The sequence below is a fragment of the Passer montanus genome, unplaced genomic scaffold, assembly GCF_014805655.1.
Source record: "Passer montanus isolate IOZ18808 unplaced genomic scaffold, ASM1480565v1 scaffold68, whole genome shotgun sequence".
Lineage (NCBI taxonomy): Eukaryota > Metazoa > Chordata > Aves > Passeriformes > Passeridae > Passer > Passer montanus.
In genome coordinates, this window is record NW_024371926.1 from 710,284 (window position 1) to 726,770 (window position 16,487).

General features: G+C 49.5%; 1 protein-coding gene across 2 annotated transcripts in view; it reads right to left on the reverse strand.

Moving 5' to 3' along the window:
- GRIK3 (glutamate ionotropic receptor kainate type subunit 3) overlaps positions 1 to 16,487 on the reverse strand; it is a 114,737-nt gene that overhangs the window by 37,954 nt on the left and 60,296 nt on the right. For both annotated transcript variants that reach the window (XM_039729231.1, XM_039729230.1), the window contains exons 2-6: positions 12,425 to 12,601; positions 11,335 to 11,592; positions 9,710 to 9,891; positions 5,437 to 5,490; positions 1,374 to 1,547 (exon numbers count right to left, since the gene is read on the reverse strand). In XM_039729231.1, the coding sequence (XP_039585165.1) occupies positions 1,374 to 1,547; positions 5,437 to 5,490; positions 9,710 to 9,891; positions 11,335 to 11,592; positions 12,425 to 12,601 (845 nt within the window). The remainder of the gene's footprint in view (positions 1 to 1,373; positions 1,548 to 5,436; positions 5,491 to 9,709; positions 9,892 to 11,334; positions 11,593 to 12,424; positions 12,602 to 16,487) is intronic.

Here is a 16,487-nt window from a genome sequence, read left to right on the forward strand (position 1 = left end):
AAATCTATGGTGTTATTTCATTCTGTGGAGAAAATGGAGGGGAGGAGGAGGAATGTATTTGGAGGTTTTCCATTGTGGATTGCTGTGTGTGGGGGGGTTTTTTTTTCCCCTTTTTCCTTTTTCCCCCTTTTGTCTCTTATGTTATAGATTAATAAAATGTTGGTTTTTTCCCTCCATTCCCAAGTTGGAGCCTGCTTTGTTCTGTTTCCGGGTCACATCTCACAGTAACCATTTTGGAAATACACCTTCCATGGGGGCCCTGGCATTGTGCCAGGGTCAAACCATGACAGGGTCTCTCCCCTAACAACAACCACAACAGCGGGGATCTGAGGAGCCTTTTCAAGGTGAAAGTCTGGGAGGCTTTGCCACTTTGGCTCTGGAAGATCTAAAGGGAGGGGGAAGGAGGGAGCCAGTCAGCAGTTCCGGGGGTCGGAGACAGCCTGGCAGGGAAGGCAGATGGGCGAGCAGGTGCTGCACCTTCCGAGCAGTAACTCAGCAGAGCAGAGCTGCCATCAGACCCTAAAGGAGTCATCCAAGCTGCAGCTCAGCCCATCTCTGGCCACTTTGGCTCTTTCCCCTATCTCAATCTCGGCAAAGCGCCTGGTCCAGCCCGGCTGTGTGTTGTGCTCCCAGCCCTGGGAGCTGGTGTCCCTCTGCTCTCGAGGGCGGCTGGAGCTCTTTGGGACATGTCCTGGCTACCTGCCTTCTCTGGTGGCAATCTGTTGGCAGCTGGGCCCAAGCAGGAGCATCACCCACAGCAGTGGGGTGTGGGCTTCACCCCAGACTTTGAGGGACAGTTGTTGAAGAATGCAAGAGAGCAGCTCCAGGCAGACACCTGGGATGAGTTGTTACTGGTACAAAAACCAATAAAAGTAACATTTAGGCCTCAATTGTCGCCACATTTCTCTTCACAGAGAAAAGCGAGGCACAATTCTTCCCAAGAATATTTCTGGGTTTCACATTCTCTGAACATCAAAGAAAGGAAAAACAATTCTTATCTCATTTGCTGTGTCTGTGTTGTGCAAAAGTAGGATGCAAAATGGAGATTGTTTATCCAGAGCGATGGTGTTTTGCTTCCTTGGCCTATCAGGGCCAAGTGTGTTTGTGTGTTGGGACTGTCAGTGACAGGCACGAGATTCAGGGCAGTTGTGTGCAGAGTTAAGTGATTGGCAGATTCAGTTTAGATGTAATGTAATATAATGTAATATAATATAGAATAATAGAGTATAATAAAGTAATTAATTAGCCTTCTGATAAGATGGAGTCACATTTTGGTTGGGGGTGAAAATATCATAGATATTTGACTGTTCCTGCCTTGCTTACCACCCTGCCCTGCTGCCCAGACCCCTGTGCCCTGTTTGAACTGCCCGTACCATCATCACACCATCCAGAAGCCCCAGCTCTGCCTTGGGCGCCGACTGCAGCCTCTCCATGGACCACTTCTCAATGATGGAGGACACGTGTGGGTTCTCCACGTTGAGGATCCGAAAGCCGGTCAGGTTCACCCCAGAGTAGCGATATGGTTCTAGGTCTAATGCATAAAGATCCTTAAAAGAGAGAAACCGGTTTAAACATTTTGCTTAGCTTTGTTTTGTTTGAGTTTTCTGCGTCGGTTCATGTCTGTGTTTGGAGCGAGACAGCAGAGCCCACAGAAGGTGGGAGGGAGAACAGATCCCTCAGGAATTCAGAGGATTGTGCTGCCTGCTGCCGTCAGCGGTGCTTGCAGAGGGCTGTAGGTGTTGGTGGAATCTGGGTGCCGTATGTGCAGGTTCCCCCACACCCAGCAGAAGGGAACTCCTACCAAAGAGCCAAAGAACCCAGCATGAAAGAGAGTGGATTGTGGGGGGAAAAACAGAAGCACTGCCTGTGACACTGAAAAAAGAGATTGTGACCCAGGGAGGGGGGACAAGGCAGAGTTTCTGTCTCTGGAGCTCCCATGGGCCTTTCCAGAGAGGATTTGCTGGCAGTGCTGAGGCCAACAGGGTGCTGCGGATGACAGAGTCACTCTGAATGCAAAACACCAATCTGCAGACTATCAAAGAGGAACTAAGACGCATTTCTTGACATTCTGACCAGCCTACACAGTCTGCAGATGAATGAGGGTGCCCTTTATACGATGTGAAAACCAGAGCCAGGCAGTGCTCAGCTCTGCTGGCTGCCAGCCTGAGAGCACTGCTTGGCAGGCAGCGAGGGGCACTGGGGCTACTGGGAGGCACTGGGGAGCACTGCTGTGGTGCAGCTCTTGGCGCTCCACGTGTCTGAATTCCATCTTCAGCGCTCAGCAACAAGTTTGGGGTTAGACAGCACGTCAGGAGCATGTGGCAGCTGATCTGCTCCCCAAAGCCAAGCAGCTCACCCGAGGGGGAGTGAGGGAGTGGTGAGATGGCAGTCAGGGTGAACCGTTTGTTGGATGGGACATATTTCATCAGTGTTTATCCTGAACAACTTCTGCAAGGGTTTCATGGCAGTTTAAATGCGGGGAGGCGGAAAGGCAACACCGCAAGTCTGCAATGGAGCATGGGGGGGAATATGTGACATTCTCTGCTCTCACAAGCAGGAATATGTGACATTCCCTGCTCTCACAAGGGCTTCTCAAAAAGAGCTTCAAGATGGGATGAGCTGCTGTGGCTGTGCTGGAGCTGTTCTGTGCTCTGTGCTGGAGCTGTTCTGTGTGCTGGGGTTATTCTGTGCTCTGTGCTGCTCTTTTCTGTGTGTTGGGGTTGTTCTCTGCTGGGGTTATTCTGTGCTCTGTGCTGGGGTTTTTCTAGGGCTGTTCTCTGCTCTGTGCTGGGGCTGTGCTGGGGCTGTTCTCTGCTCTGTGCTGGTGGGACACAGCCACACTTTGGGGCCCCCCACCTGCAGCACCCACCAGCCCACAGGGGGCTGCCAAAGTCCCACATGTGCTGCCCTAAGCAAAGCAGAGCAGCAGCAGCACTTGCCAGCAACTGAGACACCATTCTCCACGGAGGAGTGAGGGTTCTTGTGGCTGTTTTGCTTTAATAAGCTTCTTTGGGGGTTTGATCTTTTCTGTAAGCCTGGCCCTGGCCTCTGCAGCCCCAGGGCTCACTGCTGATGGATGCAGTGCTCAAACCTGCAGGTGCAGCAGGGACCAAATCATTAATCACCCTACAGTGGCAGTTGGGTTTTTGGGCTGTTTTTTAACCCTGAAAAACTGCAAGTGCAAACCTGCACGTTCTGTTAAAGGGCACTGAAATCCAGGCTATAATGTTGACTTTTAAATGACTTAAGGGAGCTAAGGGCAAATACAGTGGTTTGACCTCAGACAGGTGCTCATGTCTCTGGCTGGGGGGGGGACAGCAGTTCTGTGCCTGACCTGCTGGAATGGGTCTGTTTTTCCAAGATTCATTTTTAATCAGACACTTCAGTTTGTATTCCAGAAATTTTTGTGAGGAAATAATTTTTGGTTGCTAAAGCTGATGATTTCCCCCTCAGAATGTGACTGGGTGTGACAAATCAGATCCCTGAGCTCCAGACCCCATGGTCTCTGTTGCCCATCTGTCAAACCACCAGCCCTGGCCACCTCTCAGATCCCCCTGGTATTTTGGGTGCTGTCCCTGCCCTGCTGCTCCCCACCAACCCTTCCTTTCACCAAGTTCCTATAGAAACCAACCTCCCATCAGATCCCTCTCTGGTTCCAGTTTAAATCTCAGCTGCAGCCTGATTTATCACCTCCTGGAATCAGAGGATAATTCAGAATACCAGCTGAGTGTCAGGACGTGGGGAGGTGTGGATGGGAATCATCAGATCAGTTTCTTCTGGATTTTCTGCTCCTGCACAGCCACAAATTGAAACATCTGGTTCTATTTTCCACCTCATCTACATTCCCTTTCACTCATTATTTTCTGTACTGCAGATTAATTCTCCCCTCCACCCTTAATTTTGCTCTCAGTGTTCCTGTGATGCTCTCCCCCAAATCAGGACAAGCTTGGGCTCCTTGGTGGTGGCAGCAATGCTGGGGACTGATCCTCAGAGATGCCACATCCTCAGTGGGAGGCTGCAAAGGTGGCATCCCTGTCTTCTGCTGCCCGTGGGTGAGTGTCCCCACAGCTCTGCCCTGGGATCTGGCAGGGCTCGGCTGTGGCTGCAAAGCCCCATTTCACAGACAGCTGAGACACCCCCACAAGGGTGGAGATCTGGGGTGTTCCCTGCTGGGCTTTGGGTGTAAAATCTGCATGTGACAGAGACCAGAGATCCTCCTCCTGCTCCTCCTCCTGGGGTGGAAAAGGCTGATGGGGCTCTTCATGCTGGAGTCAGTGAACTGTAGTCGTGCTGCCTAGCAAAATGTTGAAGCATTTCATGCCAAGTGTTGATACACTGTGCTCAGTATTGACTGGGGACCTTTTAGAAACATTCAGTATAACATAATAGACTAATTCATTAGCACCCCATGGGTCTCGTACTGGGGAAGCTGAAGCACAGGCATTGCAAGCTAGGAAAACATTGCCTTAAGGAATGACAGATTAAAATATCTTTCCCATGATATAACTGTTATTTCAGGAAAGTGGCATTAATTGTGATTGCTTATCTATTAATTTATTATAATTCCTCTTTTCCCACCTCCAGGCTGTACCTACACATGAAATGTACTCCAGGCTCAGCTGGGGCTGATTAATAGGAGGTTATCTGGGAAATGCTTAAAGCTGCCTGGAATAGATAATGGCAGCAGGGGTAATTAAAATGTCTTTTGCATTTGAAAAATAAATTTTGCAGTTTTTAAGGGTTAGTTTAGTCTGTTTCTTTCCTAAAGGCAAAAAGATAAATTAGATTTTCAAAATCACACAAAATTCAACAGTAGACTAGACAATAGAATCTTAAATGGAGACAAAAGTGACCCTGCTAGGAAAGCCAAATGCCTCCTAGAGTCAGAGAGGACTGGTCTGTGTTTAACAGAGGGGAGTTAATGTCAGGCTCAGCTCCCCTCCTGCAAATTAAACCTGCAGGGCTGGAGCTGGGACCACAGCAGGGCTGCTCCTGGCTCCAGAGGGGTCCTGGGTGCTCATCCCCAGCTCCTGCTGAATCAGGGTCCCACCAAATCCAGTGTGGGGGCTGCAGCCTTGCACTCTCCCTGTGCTCACTGTCACTGTGTGGGGAGCTACACTGGAATCAAAGTGACTGGGAGGGAAAACAAAGCCAGAACCCACATCTGTGCACTGCAAAGGAGGGACTGACAGCTCTCAGGCAGTGCTGCAGGGCAGAGGAGGTAGAGCCAGGTCACTGGGGTCTGACCCTGACCTGCAGCCAAGCCCAGCCCTCTCCTCTCCTCCTGGCAGGGTCCAAGGTCCCCCCTTTCCTTGCATTTCCCATCCCTTGGCAGTGCAGGGCACACCAGGATCAGCCACCCATCCCTCCAGCTGCCCTCTCACATCCCACCCCCCATCAGTGTGCACAAGGTGTGTGCACAGCCAGATACTTTACCAGAGTGGTGAAGATGAAGTGGTAATACTCTGTCATCATCCCCATTGCCATCGCCTTAAGGAGAGGAGGGAAAAGGGGTTAGTCAAGGGAGACAAGAAGATAACAACAGCCATGCAACATAAAACTCAGAGCTCACAGGTAAATGTGGCAGGAGAGACCCAGAAATGCTGGGTTTGAATTCAGGATTGAGGCCATGGAGCAGTTAAGAAACTGGAAACACCAGGTTTGGATTCAGGATTGAGGCCATGGAGCAGTTAAGCCAGGCCCATCAGCAAGAGGCACATGTTCCAGTGCTGAGCTGAGCAGAGCTGAGGTCCTCAAACCATTCTGAAAGCATGGCAAAGCCTCAGTGTCCAGCTTCCATGAGGGCTGGTGGCATTTCTGGTGTCCCTGGCTGTGCCAGGGCACTGTGGCGTTTCACCCATGGGTGCAGGATCCTCCAGGGCCACAGGCTCTGTTGGCACAGCTGTGGAAGAGGCGGTCACCTTTCCTTCTCCAGTACCAAACCATGAGCAGAACCCCCCAAAAACCTGTGCAGACTGACCATAAATAGCCTGTTCTGGAGTCACACATCCATGTAGTGGCTGAGAAGGCAGCTGAAAGGATTTTGATTTCTGACACATGTAATTCTGGGGTTCTGCATCCCCACCCTCCTTCCTGAGCACAACAGTCAGATCCTGACTTAGGGCCTGGTTTAGAAGTCTGTCACATTCGTATTTTCTGAAAAATCCCTTCACCCAGGAATTTTCTCCTGGGAAGCTGAGAAGCCTCAGAGAAAAAGGAAAACAAAAATTATCTGATTTGCTTCTTCTGTGTTTTTCTGCCTTGGAATTGTTTACCAACAGGTGATTGTTTCATTGGTTTCATGTGAATTGTTTTGACTTATTGGCCAATCAGGGCCAAGCTGTGTCAGGGCTCTGGAGAGAATCACGAGTTTTCATCATTATCTTTTTAGCCTTCTGTAAGTATCCTTTCTGTATTCTTTAGTATAGTTTAGTTTAGTATTCTTTAATGTTGTATCATAAAATAATAAATTAGCCTTCTGAGAACATGGAGTCAGATTCATCACTCCTGCCTTCATCGAGGCACCCCACAAATCCAATATGGGTCAGTGAAGGTGTAGGCACAAGGATGGGGAATGGAAATATCCCCTGTGCCTCAGCTTTTGGGCATCAGGGTCCTGGGGGCCCTTGGCCAGCACAGCTTGAGATTCCCTGCCAGCCCCTACACGCAGGATGGCTCCTGCAGATTGCTGGGATTTGCATAGCTGAGCACTGGAGAGAACAGACTGTCCTGGAAGCTCTTTCAGAGGACAACCATGGGCTGAAGGGGCCTTGGCTGGATGACCATGCCCTTCACAACAGGAGGGGAGCACATTTCAGTCTATGAGAGAGGTCACCTTGAAACTGGTGGCTGGTGACAGGAAGATCCCTGTTCTGTTTGGCTGGGATGCTGACTGTGTGAGCATGTTTTCTGGAGAAAACACATGCAAGAGCACTTTAAAATCCCCACTGATGGGAAAGTGACTTCAAGTCCCCCCAGGAAATGTTTGCTTCCCTTGGTTTTTTGCTAAAATTACTAGGGCGGAATTTACCTCCGAGGAAGGAAGTGACAGTCTGAAAAGAAGTGAGATGTCAAAAAACAAGGGAAAAGGAAAGGATCTGGATTGCAAGCCTAGATATTGTGACTCCAGGGTGTGATTTCACCCCAGGTTTCTTGCTCTGGAAGTAGCTTTTAGAAAGTCTGGGGGCTGTCCCTGTGGCCATTCACCGTCCTGCCCCCCAGTCCCTGCCTGGTCAGTGCATCCTGGGGGCTGCAGTGTGGCTCTCCCCTCCTGCACACCCTGAAGCAGGGAATGGCACCTCAGTGTGGGAAGCACCAGCTAGTGATGGGGAGCCAGTCTGGAGCAAATAATGAGATCCCAGTTCACGTTCTATGGCTGGATCACTCTGGCCATAGCTGAGGAGCCCAGACCTGCTGTCAGAAGGAAGCTCCAGCTTCCCAGCACTGGCAGCCTGGGGCAGGATGCATCTGGGTTTGTGGGGAAATGAATAAATGATCATCCTGGTGGATAAGCCACAGGCAGTGGCTGGGATGAGAGCAGGAGCTCTGTCAGAGCTGACAGGCACAGCTGTGCCCTGCAGAGCACAGAGGCTGCTCGGGACAGCTTGGGAACAGACCTGGAGCGACAACAAGGGACCAAAACTGAGGAAGGATGGAGAATCTGGGGTAGAACAGGAAAGCCTCATAAGCACGACTCACTTTGTGATAGGTTTCTACAATTACTTGTTTTCCAAGAGGGCAAAATAATAGATGGTTTGATGTCTGTTCACCAAGGGACCCAGGCTGGAGCAGTAGGTGACAATCTCTGTACAGTTGTGCTGCCTCATGTGGTGTTACTCATGGATTACTAATCCTTGGTGTTTTTTACTACTCCAGTTTAAAAAAACCTGCCCAGATGATCAGTGCTGTGCTGTGGGAGCATGGAATCTTGAATCTCTGGGGAGCAAGAACCCGACTGGCACGATGGTGTGTGCACTGCTCAGTCAGAGCTGCTCAGCCAGCACAGGCTGCAGGTGCTCAAACCTTCTGTGTTTTCAGAAGATGTGCAATGAAAATCAGTATCAGGGAGTGGAAATTTTAGCAAGGTTCTTGTGAGAACCTTGTTGCCATCCATGGGGGTGGCAGCAAGGCCAAGAGACTCCAGGGACTCTGTCCAGCCAAATGTCAGCAGAGCTGACTGGTGTACTGACCAAAATGTTACAAAAGACACATAATAGCAATAAAATATGATTATTACAAATTCTGGCATTAACAGAATCCTGGGCCTTCCTCATTGGGTTGTTTTGGGTTTTTTTCAGTCCATTATTTGTTCTGTGCATTGTTCTTCTGCCACTGTGAAGGGAAGCAGACTCTGCTCTTCCAGGAGATGGCTTTGCCTAGCTCGTACTTTCAGTGGAAAAGAGCTGTTTCCCAAATAAAAGTGGCACTTCTAGGCATGCATTTCTTGCGAGGTAGAAAAGTGAGGAAAATATTAGGTTTCTACAGCTCTTAGTCTTCAGCTGCGGGTGACCTGCAGGTCGTGGTGCACTGCTCTGAACCTGCCTGATGTTACACACCAGAGTGGCCAGGCATGCAGAGAGCAGTCAGGCTGTGGGGTCTGGGTTTGTGCAACTTCCCAGATTCTGAAAAATACATCAGTATTTCCCTGAGTAAAAATACACAGTATTTTATTGCTAAGCTGAAATCCATGGCTTCAGGTCCTGACAAAACCCCGACACACACACACAAACGCAGCCAGAAGGACTTAGAGAGACTTGTCTCCCCTAGTCCCCCCTCTCCTCCATCTTCCTCACTCTGCACCAGCGGTGATGAGCTGAGCAGATGGCACAATAAACTATAATAAACTGTATAATAAGTGAGCAGCACCAAACACAACCAGCACAGGAAAATAACTGGCAGGAGACAATGAGCCCCTTCTATTGCTTCCCATAATAATCCCTCCCAGGCTTTCCAAGTTCTCTGAGCACTTCCCTTCATTTTGTGTCATGCAGGCTGCAGGAGAAGGCTCTTGCCTTGTGCTTGTTTTCTCATCCCTGCAGGGATTTATTTAGTCTGTGTGGTGGTGTTGTGCTGGGCTGATAGGAGAAACGCTTCCACCAGCTGGTTTTTAGCATCTCTGTGAGAGCCTTTTCCTCTGCCTCACATTGACCCTGAAACCCAAAGGAACTCGGGAATGAGGAGGAGCTGGGGTGAGCTGCAAGAATTCCAGTGGAGGAACTTGTGGAGGAAGAAAGGAGGGAGCCCAAAAGAATGGAAAATCACTGACATCTGGCTTAAAGTCCAAGAACTGCAGACGCTGCTGGGGAAAGGACAGAGGATGCAGTCCCTCCTGGCTGGGAGAGCCAGCTTGAATGAAGGGAGAAGGGGGATGAGGGAAGAAGGCTGGGGCTGTGCAGCTGCAGGGAGAGCCACAGAATTGTCCAGCACCAGCCTGGGCTGGGCGCTGCATTCAGCACAGCCCCTTCTCCTCCTGCAACATTTGTTTGTTCTCACCCACAGCCACTTTTTGGTACTTCCAGTTTTTGAGTGAAAACACCATTTTCTGTAGAAATCCAGCAGTGTCCTTGGAGGATGGACATGCTGTAGCTTTTAGTGCGGCTGTGGATTGTGGCCCAAGGAAAGCTGCACCCAGGGCGGGGTCACTCTTCATCGCAGCCACCCCATGGGCTCCTGGGCAGCCACTTTGCTGTCCTGCTGGCCCCCTGCTCACCTGCCTGAGGATCTGAGCTGCCATCAGGTGGCTGCAGTCGAAGATGATGCGGAATTCCCGGCCCCGCTTCATCTCCTTCAGCAGCGGCCGGGCGTCGTCGGTGTCCAGCGGGAGCTGGCGGATCTTCAGGCGGATGTTGTAGCGGGACGGGGCCATGATGAGCTCCTGCAGCCGTATCAGGCCTTCAGGTGTCACACAGAGACAAACCCACAGCGTTACAGGTCTGCCTTAGCCAGTGCTGGGCCACAGCAGCTCAGTGCTTCCCCTGTTCTCCATGGAATGGGATCAGGACTGACATCCATCCATCCATCCATCCATCCATCCATGATTCCATCCATCCATCCATGATTCCATCCATCCATCCATGATTCCATCCATCATCCATCCCCAATCCATCCATTCATCCATCCATCCATCCATCCATCCATCCATCCATCCATCCATCCATCCATCCCTCCTTCAAAAGGCCCTTGCCAAATCAAAGCCAAGGTGCCACGTGTCAACCATTGACCCCAGAGGAGCTGTTCTAGGACAGAATGGCTTTTCCTGGTGGTTCCCTGCCACCACTGCAGCCAGTAGAGCTGGATGGGTCCCTGCACTGGGTAGGAAGGGGAGAACAGCAGGTTGGTCCTAACCTCACACACCTTTGGGATCACAGAAAATTTCCTTAAGCAGATGTGCCCTTGAGAAAGGACAGGATGTGATAATCAGCTGCACAACAAATTAAAATCTGCATATTTACCATGCACAGCAGCAAAAGGAAAAAATGGATATGCACTTGGATTTATGAGTCGCGTAGATCGTAACGGTCACTTAATCACAACTCGTAACTTCCTACTACCCTCAGAATTCATTTCTGTTTCCTGCACAAGGCAAAGGCCCATGGTGGACGCAGCTGAGCAGGAATTATTGGAATCTGATGTTGCAAGGAGAATTTCAGCAGATGCCTAATGCAAGAGGGAAGAGAGAAGCGTGTCCCTCTGCACAGAAGAAACACATTAGAATATGCCACAAAGGGAACATACTGTGACCCACATTTGCAAAACAGGAATGTCAAACTGTGTTCTCATCAGCCCTCCCCTAAAGAAACCATTTGGTTTAGTGAAATTGGGTTGGACAGGCTATCCAATGTGGCTTTTGTTTTTTTGGGGGGGTCTATATCTAGAGCTGTGCAGCACTTTGTTTTGTTTAACCATCAACAGCTTTCCTTACATGAAGAACTTTGCCAGCTCTGTGTTACAGAATTATCCAGAAAACAAAAAAAACTTTCCAGAACTGCTTTTGGTTTTAGCTGGGAACTGCTCCCTCCATGGCAGCTGTGGACAGGGGCTTTTCTGTTGCAGAGGGGCACCACAGTGCCAAAAGAGCCAGGCTGAGATGGTCACCCCATGCCAATGAACCCCCCCCATGACCCTGTGCCAGCTCACAGCCCCACTTGCTGGAGCTTTGTGAATGAAATGCTTTAAAAGCTCCCAGGGCCTCCCACAGCACTGTCTAGAGCTCTGGGAACTCATCACTGCACGGGACATCATTTGGCTCTCGAGAGGGTTCACTGGAAAAGCTCCCAAAGAGACCCAGGACAGAAAATCTCCAGGATTCCTTCTCTGAGCCCCTCCTTTACCCACCTGTGCTGTCGTCGTACACCACGGTGGCTGACCTCCATTTCAGGTACTGCACCAGGTCCAGGATGGCGTGGCTCAGGGAAGCATAGTCAGGATACAGGTTGACATAGAAAGTGTCCTTGTTATCCAAAGGGTGGTGCTTCCATCGGAGCTGTATGTGGGGCACTTCCAGGGCGTTGCAGATAGACTGGACAGCGTTGGTGCAGGAGCCTTGGGAAGGTCCAAATATTGCAACGACCCCCAGAGCAAGCTGGTCACAGGCTGGAGGGGCAAGGAAGGAATGTCAGCAAAGCCTGGTGGGGCTGAGCATGGGACAGCCGTGGGCACAGCCCAAACACTTGTGGGCACTCACCCAGCACTGATATTGGGTAATTGCAGCAGTGATTGGGCACAGAGAGAATGATTTATGCCAGGTGGGTATAGACCGGTGGGTAGAGGTGAAGAAGAGTGCCAAGCTCCTCTGAGGGAGCCTCCACCACAAAACCATCTGAAAAGGGACTGGGAGAGGCACAGAGGAGTGCCAAGCCCCTCTGAGGGAGCCTCCTCCACAAAACCATCTGAAAAGGGACAGGGGGTCACTGGGCTGGCTGGGAGCAGAGAGCTCCCTCCTGCTGATGTCCCTCCAATAGCTGCCAGCTCAGGCAGCAGGTTTCCTTTCTCCCCAGCCAGAATCAAACTCCACGAGCCCTCAGGTCACCAGCTCGCAGCCTTTGCTGTGCAGTCCCTCCCCTTCAGCAATTCAAGTGTGCTGCTGTTATCCAGTAATCAAAAGTGACTGTTATTAAGAGAACAGAACATCCACACGATGGATGTGAACACTGCCAGGGATGCAGCTACACAAACACAGGCATGGCCTCCAGCCCTTTGCTCAGGATTAGAGCAAACGCTGAAAGGAGTTTTCTGAGGTTTCAGAGGCAAAAAAGGTAGTTGTTCCCCTTGTATTAAAATGCCTCTGGAAGGTCAGCTCCAGCAGGAGCTCTCATCCAGATCACTGGTGAGAGCAGGACAGAACAAGCTGCTGGTCTGGAAACCAGACCTTTCTTCTGCTGAATAAATGGCCACAAAGCTGCTCAGAAGTTTGCTCTGCTCTTACCTTTCTTAGTTGCTTCAAAGCTGTCGTGGAAGTGTATCCTCTGGATGTCATAGGTCAGGGTTGTGTTGGGCAGCAAAGTTCTGTTCCTGTTAATGATGTTGGCGGAGAATCTGAAGGCTTGTTCCTCAGCACTCATCACCTGCGTGTTGGGGCCATCTGCGTACTCAAAGATTCCTCCTGCAAGACAAAAAAATTCCACCCTTGAGCCACAGCTTGTTTGACAAACTCATGCAGCAGGGATGAGAAAACTCTTGGAATGTTCACAGGTGGAGCAGGGCTTGCTTGAGGACCTGTCCTGCACTGAAATGAAGACGTGAAGATTTGAATTTTTCTTATATTCTGGTCTATGAGAATGTTCAGGGTGGCAGCTTTGTGGGGCAGTAACAGGTGGTTTAAAGTCTTGCAATATTTTTACGAGCTAGATAAGTGGCTTCCCATAAAAATTTAGGACCAGACCATGGGAAGTGGACAGGCTTATTGCCTATGGTCTGTGCTCTGGGGAGTTACTGGGTACAAAACTGGCACTGCCCTCCTCTTGAAATCCTCCTGTTTCATCACCCATCTGGTCCTTGCACAGGAGACAGGCAGGGCAGTGCTGCTGGCTATTTTCAGTGCCATTTTCAGTCCCATTCTCCTTTTTCATTGTTCCTCATGTTTAGATCTCCCAGTTTTTAATTCAGACCAGCAGAGAGTTCTGGATTTGCCTACCCTACAGCTCCTCTGTTCAGTAATGCACATCTCGGATGCAGCTTTCCTGTGTTCAAAAGTTGTTAATGCCATTACACCTCCCCAAGGGCAGCAAGCTCATGTCACAGCATCGCTGGGTTTCTTGGCTCTGTGTCTGTGAGTCTTGTCCTCAGTTCCCACTGACAGCCACTCTAATTGGAGTGACTTGGTGCAGGCATGGCTTATGTAATGATTTGTCCTTGTCTCTGAGATGCAGGAGCCACCCTGAGCCCCTCACAGAACCACAGAAAGACACAAACCTTGCTCTATCTTATTCAAAAGTAAAGCAAAATAATTAATGGATGAGCGAAATAAGCAAGTACAATTGGTAACAGATGGTCTCAGGGTTCATTAGCAGAAGGAAAAAACCTTCCTCTTCAATTTAAGATAGTCCTCAAATGTTTTCTTGTAGACAACAGATGTCTGCTGAGCCCTGCTGGCTTTCAGGCAATGCCATGAATCCTCCTCCAGCAGCCTGAGCACATTTTCTGTACTTTTGTGGCAGTTTGGTGCTAGCCAGGAGTTCCAGTTTGGCCAGAGCCAAGCTGACAACTTGGCTGATGGCTGTGCTCTGGGTGTCCTCCCAGGAGTGTAACCAGAGCCATGGGTGAAGCACAGGAGTGATGGCTGGAGATGTCCTCAGCAAGGAAGCAGGACTTGCAAAAAGCCTCTGAGTTTCTGCTCCCCTTGATTGTGACAAGTCCCTTTCCTTCTCTCCCTCTGCAGTCTTTGTGCATCCTGTCCCCAGTTGTGAAGCGAGGGTGGGAATTAATTTCCATTCACAGACATAAAATAAGTTTGAGCTGTTTCCTGCATGTCTCTGCTAGGAAAAAACCCACTGAACTCAGTGCTAATTTTGGTAATAGGCAGAAGAATAAAGAAAGAAGAGGCTGAGTGCTCATTCTGGAGTGTCATTTCAATCTCACGTGATTTTCAGCCACTCACTCATGGGCAGGTTTTCAGTCCAGAACGCTGAGCAGCGTAGGCAGGAGTGTAGCAGAATTGTCCACGTGCCTCATTCTCACTGGATTATGCCAAAACATTTGGGTTTTGACTGGTGCAAAGAAAATTATTCATCCATATCAAAGTTTGCATATGCTGGCAGCTCAACTTAAGTTTCTTAGGGCAGAAGAAAGTTCATTTACAAAATTAAATCAGACACAATAAACAAAACTAAAGTGAGTGTGAGATTCACCCCATCTCTCTGTTCAAAGCTTCACTGTCCAGACTGTTTAGCCAGGGATTTTTTTGGTTTTTAGCATGATCCTGAAGTGATAAGTGGTAAATGTAACATTGATTATCCACTAGCTGGCATTAGCCTTTCTCCCAGCCCAGCACTTTCAAAGTTGCATTGGAGCATGTCTTATTATGAGAGAATACAGAAGGGCTGGGAATGTGGATTATTGGTGCTTGATCCTAAATAAATTCCCATTCCAGACATCCAGCTGGATATAATAGGCTTTTTGGCAGGAAAGAATTTTCTGTGCAGCCACCCAGCACCTTGAGCTCAGGGCCAGGTGATGAGAGAGCTGACAGGCAGCAGGGATGTGTTTCTGTGTATTTCCCACTGCTGGGAACACACCTGGAGTACTCTGGGACATTGGGAATCTCCCTGAGGTGCTGAGGGCAGCCACAGCATGCCCCAGCCTGGTGTTTTCTCAGAAACTGGGGAGACTGGGAGCACCTGATGTCAGATCTGTGCATGGCACACCCCTCTGGATCCTCACATCCCTCTTGGCTGCGCGCCGCTCCTTCAGAGACGTTCACTCCCATCTTTATTTAAAGAGCCTAATAACTGGCTTGAAACAGCTGATTAATGCATAATCTTCATCATGATTACACAGCATAACTGGCATTAATTTGCAAAGCCAGCTAATTATTAAAATAATTGTTGCAGTTCTTCCATTTGAGCAAAATGGAGACGCTCAGCTCGTGGCACTGAGAGCACGAGGGGTGTGACATCAGCTGGCTGATGGCTGGGCTGGGGGACCCCAGGGGTGCCCTGCAAGCCTCAGCAGGAGAGATGAAGGAGCAGGGCTGGGAAATCTGCTGCTGAGGGCTGGACAGCTGTGGGCAGCTCCAGCTGATCCTCCATGGGCCTTGGGCAGAAACCTCACCTGGCTTCACTCTCAGAGATGAGAGTTGATGGGTGTGGAAAGCTCACAACAAAATTCTCCACTTTTATACACCTCATATCGACAAATCCCACCCAATAAAGTAGAAGTGGAGCTCCTTTAGTGTTGCTGTCCCTCTCTAAACCTATTTTGGAAGCTAATTCCCATGCTGGAGATCACTGGATGCTCTGTGGGGCTCGTGGCCTTTCCCACTCTTTTCTGTCTGTGCAGGTCTCAGCTTCTCATTCCTTCTTTCTTCCTGTCCCGTGGCTTGGCAGGGAGATAAAAGATGTCCATAGCAAAGTCTATCATGCTTTGTGACATCCTCCTGAGGTTCATGAGAGGATTTGCTGCCTGATTTATGTGTGATGTTCCTTGACCAGTCAATAGAGCCCAAGGACTCCCCACTGCAGCATCAGGTGCTGTTCAACACACACTGAAGTTTATCAATTCAGGTTGGCTTTGTTTGCATAGATCTTTTTTCCCTGGAAACCTTTTTATGCCATGTTTGGGGGGCCTTTGGTGCAGTGGGATCTAGGACTGGGAGTCAGCCTTGTAGGAGATGCCTCACACAAGCTGTTGATGAAGGCTTATCACCTATTTTACATATTTTTTGATTAAGCAATCCATTATTATATCTGACTTCTTGGATTTTAAAATCAATCCCAGGCAGGTTAAATAATTATTCAGTTGTCTTTTACTCTTAAAGCAGACTAATTGCTCTCTGGAGAATGTCAGCCAGCGTATGGGAAAACACACTAATTACAATCAGCTTCACATCTGACTGTTTTATGTTATTTTATTTGATGACCTCGATATTGCTGTTAAGGTAAGGAGTTTTCAAAATCTGAAATGAGATTCCAGAGCAAGTGCCTGAAACTCCCTTAGGGTCTAGACCAGAGGAGCAGTAGTGGGGCTGGGCAGGCAGAAGGGGAAGTTTGGCTGAAAACCACAGAGGCTCTCACTCAGAGCAGCAAAAACTGAGCCTCTCTTCAGGGTAAAACCTGGATCCCACAGAACACCTAAAATCCCATTGATGGCAATCAGAACAGGCCCAGCTCTGTCTGCATCCAGCAAAACTGCACTGCATTCTTCTGTCCCCAGGGATGATGCTGGAAAACCTTGGGAATGGTAAATGACCCCTGGACAATGGGTTGGAAACTCTCCTCCACTGCTCCAGTGATCCCAGGACATGGCTGCATGGGCTCAGTGCCAGTGCAGCT